The sequence below is a fragment of the Cinclus cinclus genome, chromosome 1 (assembly GCF_963662255.1).
Source record: "Cinclus cinclus chromosome 1, bCinCin1.1, whole genome shotgun sequence".
In the NCBI taxonomy this organism is placed as follows: Eukaryota; Metazoa; Chordata; class Aves; order Passeriformes; family Cinclidae; genus Cinclus; species Cinclus cinclus.
Window position 1 is genome coordinate 44,375,854 of NC_085046.1, and position 17,637 is coordinate 44,393,490.

General features: G+C 33.0%; 1 protein-coding gene across 2 annotated transcripts in view; it reads left to right on the plus strand.

Moving 5' to 3' along the window:
• Positions 1-17,637, plus strand: part of ULK4 (unc-51 like kinase 4) — a 209,244-nt gene that overhangs the window by 3,187 nt on the left and 188,420 nt on the right. For both annotated transcript variants that reach the window (XM_062496991.1, XM_062496998.1), the window contains exons 3-14: positions 2,122-2,261; positions 3,595-3,754; positions 5,264-5,365; positions 6,187-6,270; positions 6,912-6,987; positions 7,644-7,739; positions 9,475-9,599; positions 9,719-9,788; positions 11,825-11,924; positions 12,377-12,481; positions 14,549-14,609; positions 16,496-16,677. In XM_062496991.1, coding sequence (XP_062352975.1) covers positions 2,122-2,261; positions 3,595-3,754; positions 5,264-5,365; positions 6,187-6,270; positions 6,912-6,987; positions 7,644-7,739; positions 9,475-9,599; positions 9,719-9,788; positions 11,825-11,924; positions 12,377-12,481; positions 14,549-14,609; positions 16,496-16,677 — 1,301 coding nt within the window. The remainder of the gene's footprint in view (positions 1-2,121; positions 2,262-3,594; positions 3,755-5,263; positions 5,366-6,186; positions 6,271-6,911; positions 6,988-7,643; positions 7,740-9,474; positions 9,600-9,718; positions 9,789-11,824; positions 11,925-12,376; positions 12,482-14,548; positions 14,610-16,495; positions 16,678-17,637) is intronic.

Sequence of the window (17,637 nt, forward strand, 5' to 3'; positions counted from 1 at the left end):
TGGAAAGAAAAAAAAGAAAGCGAATATGCACATAATGCATATTAAGATTTTGGTATCTGGAGTTCATTTAATAGTCAAAGTCCATGTTACACCCACCCTTTTTATCCAGAATTCTCTGAAAAATTACTGAAGAAGAAAACTTAAAAATTCTGAGGAAAAAAGGTCATTTTTTTAGTGACTAAAAGTAATTTTAGTGGCTCATAAGGATGCTTTGGTCTACTTGCTTAGTCTAACTTCTGGGTACATATTTAAGTTATTAGACAGGGAGCCTTTTGTTGTCAAACAATTATCAGGTGTTTTACCTTGCAGTTTTAAAGTTTGCTGCAAGGTGAGTGTCTTGGAGCTAACTTACTTATACATAGAATAAGATATGGACTTCTTAATTTTGAGACTTAATGAGAATGGAAAAATGCTTTTGAAATATGGAATATTTCACTTATCTAAAAGATTGTTTCTGTTATCAGATGCAAAATCTTTCTGTGTTGCTGTTTTCACTACTTTTTTTCTTTGTGTGTTTGACCATATTATAAAATTATTCTATGCGTACTCTTCTAAATTACAATGCAAGGAACAGTATTTAAATGTGATGGAAGATTCTTTACTGCAGCTCTGTAGTATGGGCTTAGTTTTAAAGGAATGACTGATTCACTAACCAGCATAAAAGGCTTAGAATAAAATAATTTTAAGATTCAGCAGTGCTGAATAATTGGAAGAGTACTGTAATGACAGACTCTGAAAGAAATGACTGATCAAAGGGCAGAAAACCCAGGAAAATTTACTATATAATTTGGAATGGAAGATCTAGTATCCATTTCCATGAAAAGCTTTCCTAATCCCTCTTTCATTCAGGGTCTTAAAATGAGAGTTTTTTAGTTTTGTGTGGTTTTTTTTGTTTAGGTTTGTTTTGTTTTTGTTTTGTTTTTAATTTGTTTTGTTTTGTTTTTCCCCAATCAGCATGATTTGGCTAGGATATAAACAACAAAAAGCCCAGGAAACCTCTAGATAACTCATGGCATGTAGACCAGTGTCATGCAAACAGATTTGATGCTGGATTAGTAAAGGACCCAATGGGGCTGAGAAAAGGGATTTTGGGCAAGATGGAAATGTGGAGTTCAGAATAGGGAACTGGGATGGGATGGAAGAGAAAGAAAAGATGAACTTGTGGGAAATGAGATTAGAAGAAATCTAAGTCCCATGAATATTTAAGATGGGAATGACTCAAATGGGATGAGTCTGATGACATACCTGAGAATCATTGGAAAAGGAGGAAGTAGGTGATGGTGGAGGAAGAGAAGTGTGTGAGCTAAGGATACAGAAACAGTAACAACTAGTGGGGAGATTTGTAGAGAGTGTGAAGCTCAGTGAAGAATACAAGTGATAGAGGATGTATGTGAGGGTTATTTGGAAGGCTTTGTAAGTGTAATCTGATCAGAAACAAAGGAAGGGTTAGTTGGAATTTAATGGAAAAGGAGAGTGATGATTTTGGAAGGACAGAGGAGGGTCTCATGATAGAATAAGAAGCTCAGAGAGCTGTGATTAGAACTTATTGGTACAGGAAGCTGGGGTTTGTGTGAGAAACCTAGAAAGTGATATACAACAAAATACTTTATCTTTTGCACATAGCTGACCTCAGGACCTCAGACTGTAACACAGTTTTACTATTTCTGTTGTCTTTGAATTCAGTGGAAAATGGCCTGCCCTTAGTTTTAGCAGTTGTTCACTGAAGTTATGATCCTGCTGTTGGTATTATTTATTTTTTTAACTTGTGCAGCAGGAATCTGGTTAAGGAATTTTAATAAAATCATGGGGTACTATTGCACTATGAAGTGACACAGCTTCTGGATTTCTTTTTTCCCTTCTGTTTCCTGTGTAAAATAATATTGAAGTAATTTTGAAGTCATGCCGTCAGTTTTATTCTGGATTAAATTAAGATTTTATCACAGTATTGAAAATAATTTTTTGTACATGTTAGATTTTGTAACTATTAGATACCAAGAAATATTTTTAGTATCCACTGATACTGGTTTTTGATTGGCATCTTTTGAAGCAGCTTATGTAATAATTGGGCAGTACTTGTGTGATCTCTTCTTTATATCCACGTGCTGACTATGTGTATTTCAGGTGGTTCTCTAGAATCTGTCATTGCTCAGGATGAATGTCTACCAGAAGATGTGGTGAGAGAATTTGGTGTTGAGCTGGTTACTGGTTTATACCATATTCATAAGCATGGAATTATCTATTGTGAATTGAAGCCTGGCAAGGTGAGGAGGGATATGATCTATAGGGACACTGGATGTTACTTTTCATGCCATCAGCATTTATTTTATTATTTGTATTTTACCATTTTGAAGAGGCTTACCTCAGTTGTGATGTCAGTTGGGTTTTATAATATATGTGAAGACAGTCAGAGACGAGTCTGTAGCTTGAATATTTTATGATATAATTGATTTATTTCCTTGGTGTATATCTGATACAATGTGATATATTTTTTTTTTATTTGGTCTACTGGTTTAATTTAATGAAAGATTTTAGTTTTCTGTCCTTGGACACCTACATTTGTTATTATTCTATCATGCTGCAGAATATTTTGCAGTCATAGAAAATGCTAATGAGGGAGTAAAGTTAACTGAAGTTTCTTTGTCAATAATCTTCTCTATTGTTTCTACCTACCATGGAAATTATAATCTTATTCCTGTATAAAAATACAATTCTTTATATAGTTTCTAATTTTGTGTATGTGTGTGTAATTTATTAGAGGTTTGCCAAAGTCTGTGTTTTTTTAATTCATGTAGTCACCAGAATATGACTTTAACAAAAGTTTTTTGCTTAAGAGTAGTTAGTTGTGACCTTGATCTATTAGTGATTGAGTTGCCATTCTCTGAATCTTTGGCAAAATATTTCACAATTCTACTCAATTCCTGTCATTTGTGGACTCAAAAACCACTAAAAATACATGAGTAAAGCATAGTGTAGATGACTCAGTATTCTTCCAAAGGAGAATGTTGCTGTAAAGTGCTTTCAACAGGAAGTAAAATGCTAAAGTTAAGGCTTCTTCTGTGCCCCACCTCCTGCTTCTGGCTGAATGGACTATTTCTCCAAACAAGGTTTTTGGGATTATGAAGTTTTTAGTTGCAAGAATAAGCAGTGACTGGCCAGAGAAAACTCATCATTATCAGACAAAATCTGTGGAAGTTTCTGCTACATAAAATGAGAAAAAAATCCTTTTTTTTTTTTTCCTTAAATGAAGCCCTGTTTGGTTTTACTAGACTTTTATTTTCCTATGCAGTTTTACTCTATTTTAACTTTCTTTTCTCTAGTAACATCATTGTTTATTTAGATTTATTAATGAGTAAACAAAAGTGCATGTTGAATCTCTTAAGGGTTCTGTTGGGGCACTTTTGGTTAAGTGAAAAAAACCTATTGCCATTGACTTAAAAGAAAAACTTCAGTGTTTTTGGTTTTAGGGATCCTTTCTGTGTACTTAAGTGATTTGAGGTTGTGATTGGTTTTGTAATAAATTATTTCATATTTCATGTTGGACATTCCAGTTTTAGTATATGATACTAGCATATTGGATTTTGTTTGTTCTAATAGATTCTACTGGAAGGGTCTGGCACTTTGAAATTCAGTAGTTTTTGTTGGGCTAGAGCAGATGGTGAAGACTTGGAAAAAGTTTTTGGTTTATCTGGAGCTGAGGAAGGTGAAGATATTAATGAAAGCATTCTGCAAAGATGGTTTAAAAATAAAGTTCAAGGTATGAGATTTTTACTTGCCAGAATTAACTTACACCAAAGAGACAGAATGAAAGTTGGAATATTAATCATTATGATAAAGAAAATTGATTAAGAATTAATCCTGTTTTGTCTCAGAAAAAATTGAGCTATGGAATTAGTTATGGACTTTTAAAAAGTTTGTGCTGCAGGTGCTCTCTGTAAGGTCTGGAACCAAATTCCATTAAGTTAGGGTTGAAAGAATACAGAAACTTTCGGAAGTATTACACAGAACTACTGCATCTTTCACTGGGCACTGCACTGCTGTACTTTCATTGTCCTTTTTAATGCATGTGGTCCAGGGTACTTCTGTTTGAGGTCAACTCTTTCACTCCCTTAAAGAATGATAATTTCATTTTAAAGTCTGAGAAAGTTACTGTGCTTCAGTTTCAACAGGCAGATCCATACAAATGCAGTAGACTGCAAGTACTGTGTTATTTTTTTCCATTGAATAAGAAAAATTCAGAAACTTGTTTTTAATCTTCTGAATATTTTATTAGTCATTCTCTTGGAACATCTCACAGACTTCTATTTCCAAGCTAATGATATCTCATATATCAGTTACTTTTATCAGAAGCAACAGAAGGCTTGGTAATATTTTCTGAGAACAAAGAGAGCTTTCCTTGCTGTCTGCTGAAAGTCCACACTGGAAACAGTAAGACCAAGATTGGGTCTTTATTCAGGAAGAAATACAAATCTAATCTCTTTCCTGTTGCTCTTCCGAGCTGTTCTGATATGTAAGTTAACGATCTTTGGTCACTTAAATAAAATCCAACAAGAAAAGGACCCAAAATAAACGTTTTAAGGAACTATGGAATTGGCACTTTTACTGAATTTGTGTAATTTTTTTTTTTTAGAGATTTTTGAGAACTGATGGGAACTACTATAGAAATAAGATCTGTATATTTTATTCCTGTATCAAAAGAGAAGAGATTTGTGAATCAGCTGCTATTAACTTGATATGTGATGCTGTCATAGCATTTTAGTGGGAAAAGAGTCATAACAATTTAGATCAGTGGTTTCAGTGGCTAGCTACCTTGTTTTTTGTAACAGAGCTTTCTAAGTTCATGAAGGTTTATTTCTTGGGGTTGCTTAAAAAATTAAAACCCAAATCTAATATAATTATTACTGTTACTCACATGAGAATGGTTTGCCATTCTGCTCAGATTGCTTGGCTCTGAAGGCTGTTAAAGCAAATCAAAACATTCTTTGCACTAATCACTGTGTTTGAAAAGTGCGGTACAAGTCAGTTTAGTAATAGAACAGAAATAAACAACAAAATAGCATATATAATCCTACATAATTCAGTTAAAGTATAGGAGAGAAGTTATTTCCTTTGAAACTACTTACATTTGCTATTTCAGTTTTCTTGTATGTTGAGTGACAATATTCTGTAACTCAGTGAAGTTTGGGGACAAAGTTTGAAGTACTGAAAAGGATGAGTGCTGAATGAATAATCAAAGTGCATTAATTATATATTCTGTATTTTGTAGGCTTTCCGTTATACACAGCTCCTGAGGCAATAAAAGGAGACAACTTCTGCAAAGCCAGTGATCTGTGGTCCCTGGGATGTTTACTCTATGAAATGTTCTCAGGTTGTAAGTTTGTATATTTATTTAATATCTGTGATAATGGAAACATAGGTCATGACCCCAGAGTAAATTCTTATGAACTTTCTAGGAAAGTTAGGACATGGAAAAACTTGAGACGGGTTTTGAAGATTTCTTGAGGAACATGCTAGCTGTGCTTAAAAGACAAAAAAAAAATAAAGTCTTTGTCCAATAATCAGGTGAAACAATACTGTTAAGTGGTCCTATTGACAACAATACTAACCAATATTTTGGTTTTAAATACTATTATTTAAAATTATGGCAGCCCTCAAATTCTGACAGTATAGTGTTTTTTAGCTCCTTGGTATAAAACTCTGTGTGCAGTATTTTAACCTTTGAAAGAGAAAATTGCCTCAGTGTTAGACGTAGAGTAATTTGGTTCCCTGCACATAAAGTACCGATTTGCTTCAGCTAGAAGGAAGCTTCATCACAGAAGAGAATTGCACTGCAGCCTTCTTAAACCTTAAGTAAAACACTGATCTGTTGGATCAATACAGCAACACAGATACTGAGATTTCTGCCTTTTCCGGTTGTCTCATGTCTGATTCATACAGGGCTATCATGGTCACCTCCATCAAGCTGTCTTTGGTGCCTCTTCTGCCCGTGGTTTCTTTGGTTGTTTGTGATGAAAGAATTTAATCCAAGATTTGGAATTTAAATTGACCAAAAAACTTGATGAATAGTACTCAGACTGAGGTTGTTTATTTCTTTGGATGCTCTCTCAGGAAAATGAGCTCATCATAAATCATTGCAACTTAAACCGTTTTGAAGTTTGCCTAATCTGTGAAATACACTTCTGTTTGTAGGAAAACCACCATTCTTGTCAGAGTGCCATTCTGAATTAATTGAAAAAATTTTATCTGAAGATCCATTGAGACCAGGACCAGAGGGTAGGTGGAGTTCTGTTACTCTTTAATGGATCAAATCACTGTAATACTTAAAAAGTTAAAGCTTTGATTTGCCCTTTTTCTTCTGAGGCTGGTTGCAGGAATCAGTTAGTTGTCCAAAGTCAATGTTAGCAGTGCCTTCCTGTGATAATTCACTCATAGTATGAGTGCTTGTTTCCCTTTTGACAGAGACATATATAATTTACTTTGAATTGTTAACACTAAATCTACCTACTGGGGTGGAATTTTTGATCTTGTTCATTCTGGGCATCAGTGTTATTCACGGAGATCCTTATACATTAATGACTCTTTTACAGTTTAAGGAGATTTTAACTCTACTTGATTTCTTCCTGGTGGCTATTTGATAATTGGAGGGTGCTTTTTTTTTAAAGTTACAAATTAAAAAAAAAAAAAAAAATATTAGTTTGATGACCAAGCATTAGTAGTTTGTTTTTATTGGTTTTTTTTGAGGATTTTTTGAAATGCAAAGATTCTTTAAGATTCTTTATAAATTGAGATTTGGTTTTTGATGAAATTACTATCAAGAAAGATTTTTACCATGACCTGTAAATAATAGTGTAATTTACATTGGGTGATGATTGTTTTTGCTGTCCAATACTGATCTTAAGTGCTTCTATTTACAGGTTCTGCTTTTCATAAGGCTTCTGCTCATTTCATGAGTTTGCTTGATGGGTTACTTCAAAAGGATCCTCAGAAAAGGTAAACTGCCTAATCCATGACAGCTGTTTATGTTGTCACCTCTGGAGAAAATAACTATTATGATACTGTATGTATAGTACTTTGTCTATGACAAAGAATGCAAAAAAGATTAATCCCTCATAAAGAAGAGTGAACTGTGTTTTTTCTTAGATGAAGATGTATAGAATTAATGTTTTCATTAAGTGCATCTTGTTTTTTTATTTTTGTGCCTGGTGCTAAATAGATAACTTTTTAACAGAATGATAGGTAATTATGCTGGTTTTGCATGTCAAAACCACTACAGCAGTTAAGAATTGGATGGTTTTGCTTTTCCAAAGTAATGGGTACATGTATTTTATTAGGCTTTAACTTGTACCTGTTACTGTCCCATTCTGAAATAAATCAGGGCTATAAGTTACAGGGTATGTCATATAATTTACATGTGGGATTGACTCTGCAGTTTCCTTCATTCTTATTTTCATACTTCTGTTGTGTGAATTTTCCATTCTGATTTAAGGCAGAAAGTTTACCCTGTAAGAAAACTTACTTATTGTCCAAATAAAAGCAAACAATAGGATTAACTGCTCTAGCATCACTGGCTTAAATGTAGTCTGGTATGTCTCTGTGGAGTTGCACTTAGCCACTGCTTTTATAATCTGTTTGTTACTTTTCCAAAGGCTGAATTGGACAGACCTTTTGCAGCATCCATTCTGGAAAGGATCCCTTAGCCATTGTGGTGGTGGTTCTACAGACAGACAGGGCAAAAGCTTGAGGTATTGACTGTTCAAGGAAGATTTCTTTTAGTAAATATAAGCAAAGATAAAGTATCTGTAAATTGTATAACTTTTGAACTTTTCTTAGAATTTTAACGAATTAAAGAATGGAGTTTTACACCATTCAGTGGGCAATTTTGGATATTTAGGAACTGTATTATCCTATTAGTGTACTGCACTGTCCGTTCACTTTCAACAGACTCTTTCCTGCTAGCTATAGAATATGTTGAAATTCACTTCTGAGCTAAATGCTCTCATTTTTATTTATTTGTTTATATATTATATAATATTGTTGTATGAATCTGACTTACAATTTTTTTTAAAGCTTCTGGGTCAGTTTTATCTTTAGTAATTTTTTTGTTTGTTTTTATGCATTAGGCTTAGAGCATCACAAAGCCTATCAGTGCAGCATCTTAGAGCTGTGGTTCAGTCTTATAATCTTGTAAATGCTGCTGACCCATATTCTTTGCTTATGACATGATTAATCTAATAGTAGGGGTTTTTTTTTGTAAATTATTAATACTCTACACTGCCACATATACAGAAATGCCGAAACCTTTTGTGAAAATGGTTTTTATTTATTAGAAATTTAGTTTTCTTTACCTTGCTGGTTTTTGTGGTTCTAATTTTGAATTAGGACATTTAGCATTGTTTTTTGTGTTACTTTGTTCTAAATATTTGAAATATACTTCAAATCCAATCTGAGGAACTAATGTCAGAATAGTTTTAGAATAGTGTGTGTTTTTGTTGTAGCTACTTTAAAATTTTCTCTCATGTTGTTTAATACCTATTTCTTATACCAATACTGCAGTATTTTTGTTATTAATGTTTCTTATAGCGTGAGATAGAACTCTTTGACTTCTAATTTTATTACTGCTTTAACTTGCAAAAAAATCAATATTTAAAGTTTATACTGTAAACTAAGATTTTATTCAAGGTTTTAGCAAGACTTCTGTCAACATCCTGATAGTGCTAATTTTGGGGAATATTCCGAGAACCAGAGAAACCTTAATCTCCTACAAAATATTGAGCTATTTGGCCATACTCTTGAGGTTTCTGTAAGGTCTCTGAAATGTCTGCTGGTGTATGCACTAATTGACAAATATGACAAATGTAAAACATTGGCTTGACGTGCAAAGGAAGCTCAATACTCTCTTTTCCAGCTCTGAGGCCCATGTATCTATTTTCTTCACAGTGTGACTTGGATTATTATTTGATATCCTGGAGAACCTTTATTAAGGTTTTATGAGCCAGTATCATGTGACTAATATAAGGACATGTTAAAAAAAGACCCAAACAACCAAAATCAATGAAATTGCATTCAAGTCTGACATGCAAATCATGACACACATAAAAACATGGTTTTAATCTAGGCTACAGACTTTGTTTTTGGAGATAGGTCTGTTGTGACTTTTTCCTGTGACGATTAAAATATCTGTAATGCTTTTAGTATTTCTTTAGTATCTCTTGTATTATATAATGTAACTTTTTAAAAAATGTCTTTCAAGTTCTAAATACAGAATTTTTAATATTCTTCGAGTTGTTTGCTGTATAAACTTATTTTTCATCATTGCCATTACCAATATAAAAAGTATGTGCAACACATATTTAAAGAGTATATTGTTCTAGAGAATTACAGCTAAACTGTATGCTAACAATTACAACAGATAATGGATTTTTTTTCATAATCCATTCTTTTTTTTGAAATCTGTAATTAATATCATTTATTAAACAGCAGAGAAGACACAGAGTCATCAGTTTCTTCAAGTGCCAAAGAGTCAGTGGATGCTCATAAAAATCCAGATAACCTGTCATCCTCAAGGGCAGGTCTTAAAACACCAAGTGATTCATTCAAAATAGGTAATATTGCTCATTATGTTATTTTCTAGTTATTTTATCAATCCCTACCAACATATTTACTCCCTATGTTTTATTTCCTTTTAATCTCTGAATGCATGTTCATGTTTTCTTTTTGGTAGAAACTCAGACTGAATTGCGCCCCAGAAGTGTAGTTGATGGTGAATCAAATGAATCCTTATTTCTTCTCAGGTGTGAAAACCTTCTTGTAATCTTGTATGTTTGGTGTTGATTTTTTTCTCCACTGTCTCTTCAAACTTTTTATTATTATGACTCGAATACTGTGTCTGCTTCTCCTTTTAAATTTTCTATTACCAGTTAATAAGTATTAAAATACATTTGAAGAGCTATGAAAGCCATGTGTGTAGTTAAAAGTAGATAATAAAGTAGACTTCATTGATCTCATTTTTGAAAGTAAACTTTTGATTACCTAACTGTCTAAACAGAAAGCTCTGATCTAAAATTTGTTAGATCTTTCTTTCTTTCTTTCTTTCTTTCTTTCTTTGCTTGGAGTATGATTGCTTTAAATACATAAGAATAAGCATTCAGCGTATGATCTGTTAATAAATTCTGCCTGCAGCTTTTCACAAGGTATTGGTAGCCATCTATTGAGTACTACATGGGTATTAAGTAAAAAAATAGTGATTGATTTAACAGTGATTTGTTTTAGTTGAGGCTTGATTCTGAAACTCTACTAGCTTTCGAGCCAAGAAGATTGTCTCGTGAAATACTTCCCTTATCAACATCAAACAGAAATACTCCACTTTGAAAATAGTCTTTTAAGTTTCTCGCATAACCTGAAATAGGGCTTTTGTACATCGTACTGTGTATAAAAGTTATTTTAGTTGGTTTTAATAAAGTAGTCTTGTCTCATTTATGACTTTTATCATCACAGCTGAGCATATATTTTTGGTAATTTCAAGTAGCATTTGATTTAGCAAGCTGCTCAAAAGAAAGTCTACAGTTATATTAAAAATGGTATAGCATGGAATCCAGATAATATTTTTATAAATGTGATCTATTTATAAGTACATTAATTTAAATGCAAAATTTGGAATGTAATGCAAATGTAATTTTAAAAATCTGGTCTGAAATTCTCATTGCTTCAATGATACAACTTCTGAAAGCAGTATATGTGATGTCTAGTAAAGTATTAAAGCATTGAAGTGAAGGAAACTTGCTTACCTGGCACTTGGCACCAGAATTTAGTCGGCTGCTGGAGTGGTTAATCAGCTTTTAGCAGCAGTGGCTTCTTCTGCTTGTGCAAATGGAATAGATCTCATTCATTCTAACTAGTTTAATTCAGCAATCTCTTGTTCATCTGAGAACTGAAAAATTAGTTCTCTGTTATCTGTATCTCAAACATATGTGAAAGCAAATTGGTTGAATTAATTGGAAAAAAATTAACAAATCAACGTGTTTTAAGCATGTATCAACTTAGAATCATAAGCAAAAATACAATCATGTATTTTTTTTAGTTTAGTTGTTTTTTCTAAATCTGATTTGCAACTAAATGTGTCTTACTTTCTGCTAGTCAAGAAAACATGTTCATTTGAAGTTGTTGATTTAACTAGTTACCTGGCCTGCCAATTATAGTTCTAAAGTTGATTTCAAAGGTTTTAATTTAAATTATTGTGTACTGTAATATCAAAGTTCACTAGCAGCATTATGGCAATTGCAACTTGGCAGTATTCTGGTATCTCCTTTCTGAATTTTCCAATCAGCAGACAGGATTTTAAAAAGAAAAAGTAACGGGTAAACCCAGTTCATAATGCTACACAAAATTTAGAAAGTTTTAACTCCCATTACTTTGCCAAAACTCAAAAGTCAGGAAAGAATAACATAAAATAAATTGGAGTATTTTGTCACTTAATTTGCTTTGTATGCTTTTTGTTATTAGGAGTTAAGTTAATAATGGTTTAACCTCCAGTTTGTAGAGTCATTATGGCTGAGAAAATAAATTACTTTCATTTAATAATTATAATAAAATACCATGTTCTGATTTCTAAGTTGTAAAGAAATCCTAACCTTGCCAGATCATATTTAAAGACAAAAAATTCATGTTTAATTAATGGTTTGGGCAGAACATAGTGTCATTTATATTTCCCGCTTTGAAAATTTGCTGTATGGCATGAAAGTTTCAAAAGAGCAACAAAAAAGTAGTTTGCAATGAAACTTAATCTGTAGTCCTTACTGGTTTTTATTTTTTTTTCTTTCTTTTGCTGAAGTTCTCGTCCCACGCCTAGAACTAACTCTGCAGTAGAAGTATGTGATACTACTACTGTCCCAATTAAAAATTCTTCACAAGGAGATGCGTGCTTGAAAAAAGTGAGTAAGAAGTTGATATTGAGGGATGATGGTATCTCTACAGTTAAAATATTAGCCTGGAGTCTGTGGCAAAGTTAACTTTCTTTTTTATCCTTCTATAATTAAGTGTGCAAGTTGTTTGAAACGAGTATTTGCTGAACTTCAGATGCAGGAGTTGAGAAAGATTCTTAGTCTTTTTTTTTTTTTTTTTTTTTTTTTTTTTTTTTTTTTTTTTTTGCCGTAGTGCATAGAAGGCAAGTTATCTTCTTTCTTCTCAGTCTACATTTTGACCTAATGCTTTTTCTTCTGCTAGTTGGTCCTATCTGCTACTACATAAATAGAAAGCAAGTCAGAATATGTTTCCATGGCCAGGCTGCTTCGTGTAATTTGAAATTAAATATTTTGTGAATAAATATGAATTAACTCTTTCTTCGGTACATAAATTTTTTTTAAAAATTTTGTTCTTGTTCTAGGCTGAAAATGTGTGCTCAAGTCAGCAGGATATGGAGTCAAAACTGAAAGAGCTCATTTACACTGAATCTGATCTTAGCGTGACACCAATCATTGACAATCCAAAGGTATAGCAAAATAAAAGATTCAGGAACTTGTGTTTGAGACTATTTTTGCAGATTAATTTTTAATCAGGGTGAAGCTCCTATCCTGTATTTTATAGTTCTCATTTTTAAGCAGTTCCACCCAGTTATCTGGCAAGCTCCCATGCAGTTTTTTGGCAGTCTTTATAATCCTATTGTGTTGGTAATTTGGACAAATGAGTTATTTTTGGGATTGAATAATAATATTAAATAATGTCTTACAAGAAATAGAAGCTACTAAATGCTGTGTTCAGTGCTTTTGTAATTTGTTTACTGATAACTTGCTTTGATATCTGTGACTTAAATGAACACCAGCCTTTGGTTTGTTATATCCAAAATGAAGCCATCTATGAAGCCTTCTAATCTAGAAGTTAGACTTTTAGAGCATAACATTTATTACTCTTTAGACTTCAACTGTGATAAGGTTTCTTTTCAGCATGACCTGATATTCTCTCTTAAAAAACACTTGAGGTTACAACAAATGTTCATTCTATTCTAATGTGCTAACAGTTTGCAATGAGTATCCTGAGCAGGGAATTCACACTCAAGTTTGACAGTAAAGAGCAAACAAGAAAAGAATCAGTGCTCTGCACTGTGGTGACAGTGTAATGTGCATTTATAGGCAGATGTATTGGCAGAAAGAATGATAGGCAAGAGCCCCTTTAGTCTTCCTTTTGTTTCTATGCCAGAAAACATTAAGCAGTCTTAGCAACTTTACTCAGTAAATTGCTGATATGGGGAATACAAGATTTTTCATTGGAAGTGAGCATCTAAACTCATTAGCAGTGTCTCACAGCTTTTAGTTGCTCTATTGCTTTAGTATTAACAATTCTTTTGGTTTGTTTTAATGGATTTCTTAACACTTTCAGAAACTAGAAATCTTACACAGCTAGATAAGTAACTGCCAAATAATATTATTTTAATATGTTTGGGATGGGAGACATTGTTCATAGTGGAGACTTTCAAAGGTAATTATCTATTTGAATACTACCACTGTTAATTTCTCATTTCTGTCTCAGGACTCTGACATAAAGCCTTAGCCTTTCACTGCTTCTCTTCTTACTACAAGTATAAGAGATGAGATTAAGGGTAGGTGCACATATTCAACTGCACATGTAGGCTAATCTTTATACCATGCAATGCCAGACTTAGAATTAATGCAGAATAGCTCAATAAGTTCCAGGGACATGTGATCAGAGTCACTGTCTGCTTGGTGATGACTCTTTAGTCTGCTTCTCACTCTAAAGGATGATACTGACACCTGGTAAATCTGAAGAGCTTGCAATTTAATCTCCTGAAAAGGGATTTGCTAGATGCTGGCAGAATCTTAAAAGCTGATCATCTTAAATTGTAAACTTTCGCTGTGTTCTGCAGATCTGTGGAATTGAAGACCTTTTAAAGAAAATAGCTCTCTACTTACACGTTGACTTCATCTGTCAATGGCTAAATTCCATTACTCAATTACCTTTTCTAAAGTTCCTTATTTAATGAAAATTGCACTCAAACACTCATGTACTGAGCAGTTATCCAATTTAATGATCTACAAGAAAATGATGGTTTTGCGGGGAAAAAAATCCTTATACTTTATGAATGATTAGCTGTTGATACTATGACTTTTTATATTCAGGAATGGTCTAATAAGTACATGTATATACTGTATGGAAATGAATTGCTAAAACTTTTTGTTTTATGATCTGTCACCTGCATAGTTTCTTTTGGTAGCTTTTGAAACCCAAATGCAAGTATTTTTCTGCAGACAAGCAAGATAAAAACGTAAACTGAAAAAATCCTGTGATTTTGCAACCCTGTTCTAAAAATCACTTAAATGGAAATATTAGCAATATAATTATACAAAAAACATTGAGTTAAATCTCAGATACTTGCTTGGAAGAAATACATACCAGAAAACAATGGAAAATTCCTCAGTAATGAGCAGTAGCGTGTACACCCATCCTGTACAAATTTTGCATCTTTGTATTCTCACATTCAACTACTTAGAGATTTTCTAGAAATGTATTAAAACTAATTGAAATGTGTTTGGATTTTTTCCAGATAATGAAGCAAGTACCAGTTAGATTTGACCCGAAAACTTTACATATACCAGCATATTCAGGTATGGATCTGCTGAAGATTGTAACAAGTTGTGCATGTGCTGCTATAAGTCATTATTTAAGACCTGTAGCCTCGCCTTGTAGATTATACATGTCCCCAGTTTCAGAACTCTTCATTTTTTCTGAAACTATAGTTGTGTATGCAATGTTTTTAGCTAGACCAATTTTGACTAACCTTTTCAAGTACAAACATTTGAATGATACTCATTTTTCATCTGCTTTGTTGAGTTACAGGCCTGTACTCAAAACTTTCGCCATGTGGCAGTCATCAGTGTTTAGAGTGGGAAAACCAGCATTTTTTTTCCAACTGAGAGATCAAAAGTGAAATATTCAACCAAATATATTAAAACTTGATAAATGCAGGTGGGGAAGTAGAAACAGGATCTTAAAAAGTGCAGTGTTGATCAGCCACAATACTAGGCAGCCTTGCCAGTCCCACCTTTAATCATGAAATGTTATGACACTCATGTCCCAAAAGTTAATGTGAAATTGTTTGGGGTTTGTCTTTTTGTTGTTTTTAATTTAAAATGTCTGAAATATTTCTGAAAACTGTCAGCTCATTGTCATGAGTGTAACATTTCTTCCCCTGGAACACTTTCGCCAGTCTTTAAGGGAAATACTGGACTGTGCTTGAAGAGGGATATCAGCCAGATATCTAGTCCTTCCAGAGCTCACACAGCACCTCTTCCTAGGCATAAGAGTTTATTTTTTCTTTCTCTAAAGTATGTATTTTGAAGAGTTAATTTGTTGAAGAAATTTTATATTTGGAAAGGAACACAATGTCCCTCAATCTCCCAGTGAAGATTGTAACTGAAAATATTTTTAATTTTATTCATCTAAAAATGATCAGATTTTACTCTCTAAGGGGAGTATTATGTTTCATATTACATTTAAGTAGTTATCACATTGATGTTCTGATATGTTTTACTGTTGTCAGTATTTATTTAATATGGGACAGTGTTTTTTATTGTTATAATGCTTTCAGAGTTGTAACTTTCTTCTGGACAACTTTCTGATTGTTGTAGATTCTGAATTTGATGCTGCTCATCAGTAATGATTAAAGATAATACGGAAAAATTTAAATGAATACCTGAAATCCAAACCTGTTTTCACCCCTACTAATATATATTTTCTTGCATTACAAGGTGTTGTTATTTAAATGTAAAATTGGCATAAAAGACAGAAAACATGCTTTTAAATTGTCTATACTGGAGCATATCCGGATGGCAGATAAGTTATTAATAAATAGCTACTAAAACTGAGGGGAATGTATGGCTGCTAGATTGAAATTAACTGTTGGGATTGATAAGGAAGTCTGAAAAAAATCTCAATTTATGTGAAGTGGTCAATGAATTGAACCACAGGATATATGTTAATTGTCCATGTGACTTGATTGCTTTGTGCTCCTTCAGAAGTCTTCCATGTCCTGATTTGCTAAGGCTTAGCTAGGTGGATACCTTCCTGTATGAGTGATTATGCATGTTTTCAGTTTATTTATTGTGAGCAGATTTCACTGATTTTCATTAGGTTTTGCCTCAAATTTGCTTACAGAAAACTGCACTTACTTATTAAGAATTATTACTGCTTCTTTTCCTAAACATAATGCAAATAAATATTTCTTTAAATGAAGGATTTAGCGGGTTTGCACTTTCAAAAATGTTTTGAGGCTTTTATTTCTGAATTTTTGTCCTTTATTTCTCTTCTTCCTTCTGTTTTGATTTCTGTAATCTTCAGACATGAATTCTAACATGCTTCTTTAGTATTTTAAGTCCTGAAATATAAATTAGATTCAGACTTTAGAACTTACTTATTCATGGTTATGTTACCTTGTAGTGTGTTAAAGCTACATCAAAAATCCATTAACTATTTGTTTTCCTCTTATGGTTAGTTGAGAAGTTGTCATCTATGAAAGAAGTGGACTGGAATAACTTCTTAAAAAGAGTATGTTCCCTGCTTGATGCTAGCGAGAAGAATACAGGAGCAGCACGTTCTAAACTGAACTTACTGTACTATCTGTGCACTTTGGTTGTCCACAAGGAGATTGCAAACAGGCTAATTAGCTCTCAGCTGGTAAGTAATAAAGCTTTGAAGTAATCAGCATGGTTTACATATTTGCCATTGCATCAAAATTTAGCTGCTTTTAGTTATGTTTGAAAAAATCATTGGTGTGCTGGCAAAAATATGATGTTGGTTGAAATTAAAAAAAAAAAAGAATTAATTCCATGTTAGGTTTTTTAAAAGAGCTGAGGGAATCTAACTCTTTGTCTTAGATTTCAGATGGGTTTACATATAGTTTTGTTGTATTAGGGAAAATGTTGGGGTAAAAACTGACCTTGATGAAGAGTATAAAATAATGTATGATGAGAAATTAGTCTTTGCTAAGTGGCCTAGGATACTGTAAAGAGTTCATATATTAATGGTTAAGTTTATTTGGTCGTATGTCTATGAAGAATAGCAAGAAAGCTTTTTAAAGAACAGGCAGTAGAACTTTCAGTAAACGGGGCTTCAGGCAGTGCATATGCTCTCTGAAGAATCTGTGGTTTCACACTTTAAAAACTATTTTCTACCAGACAAACAATTTTACTTGTATGCTCTGTAGTGGTTTAACATATTTCTTCAAGTCTTGCATGTGCAGAAGAGAAACAGACTTCCTTCCCCACCCCTGCCCTTATATAAAGGTGTCACAGAAACTATCCTAAGTGGAACATTTTTCATTTTATTTAATAGGAAGTAAACTACTTTGCTCTCCTACATTTGTAATAAGGTACCTAACTTAAAAACTGAGATGTGTTATTGTTAGATATAAGATGCTAAAGACAAAATTGCACTACCAGAAAACCGGATGGAAGAGCATTTAGGTTGGAAGCAGTGGCAGGTCTTACTCCATAGCATTCTTGTGAAAACCAGCAAATAGAATTGCTGGAAGGTATATTCTATTATCACTGGAGAATTTGGAGCAAGGGGAACAGTAATCAAATAACTGAATAGCCAATTAACAGAACATTTTAGAAATGAGTTAGTAATTATGCA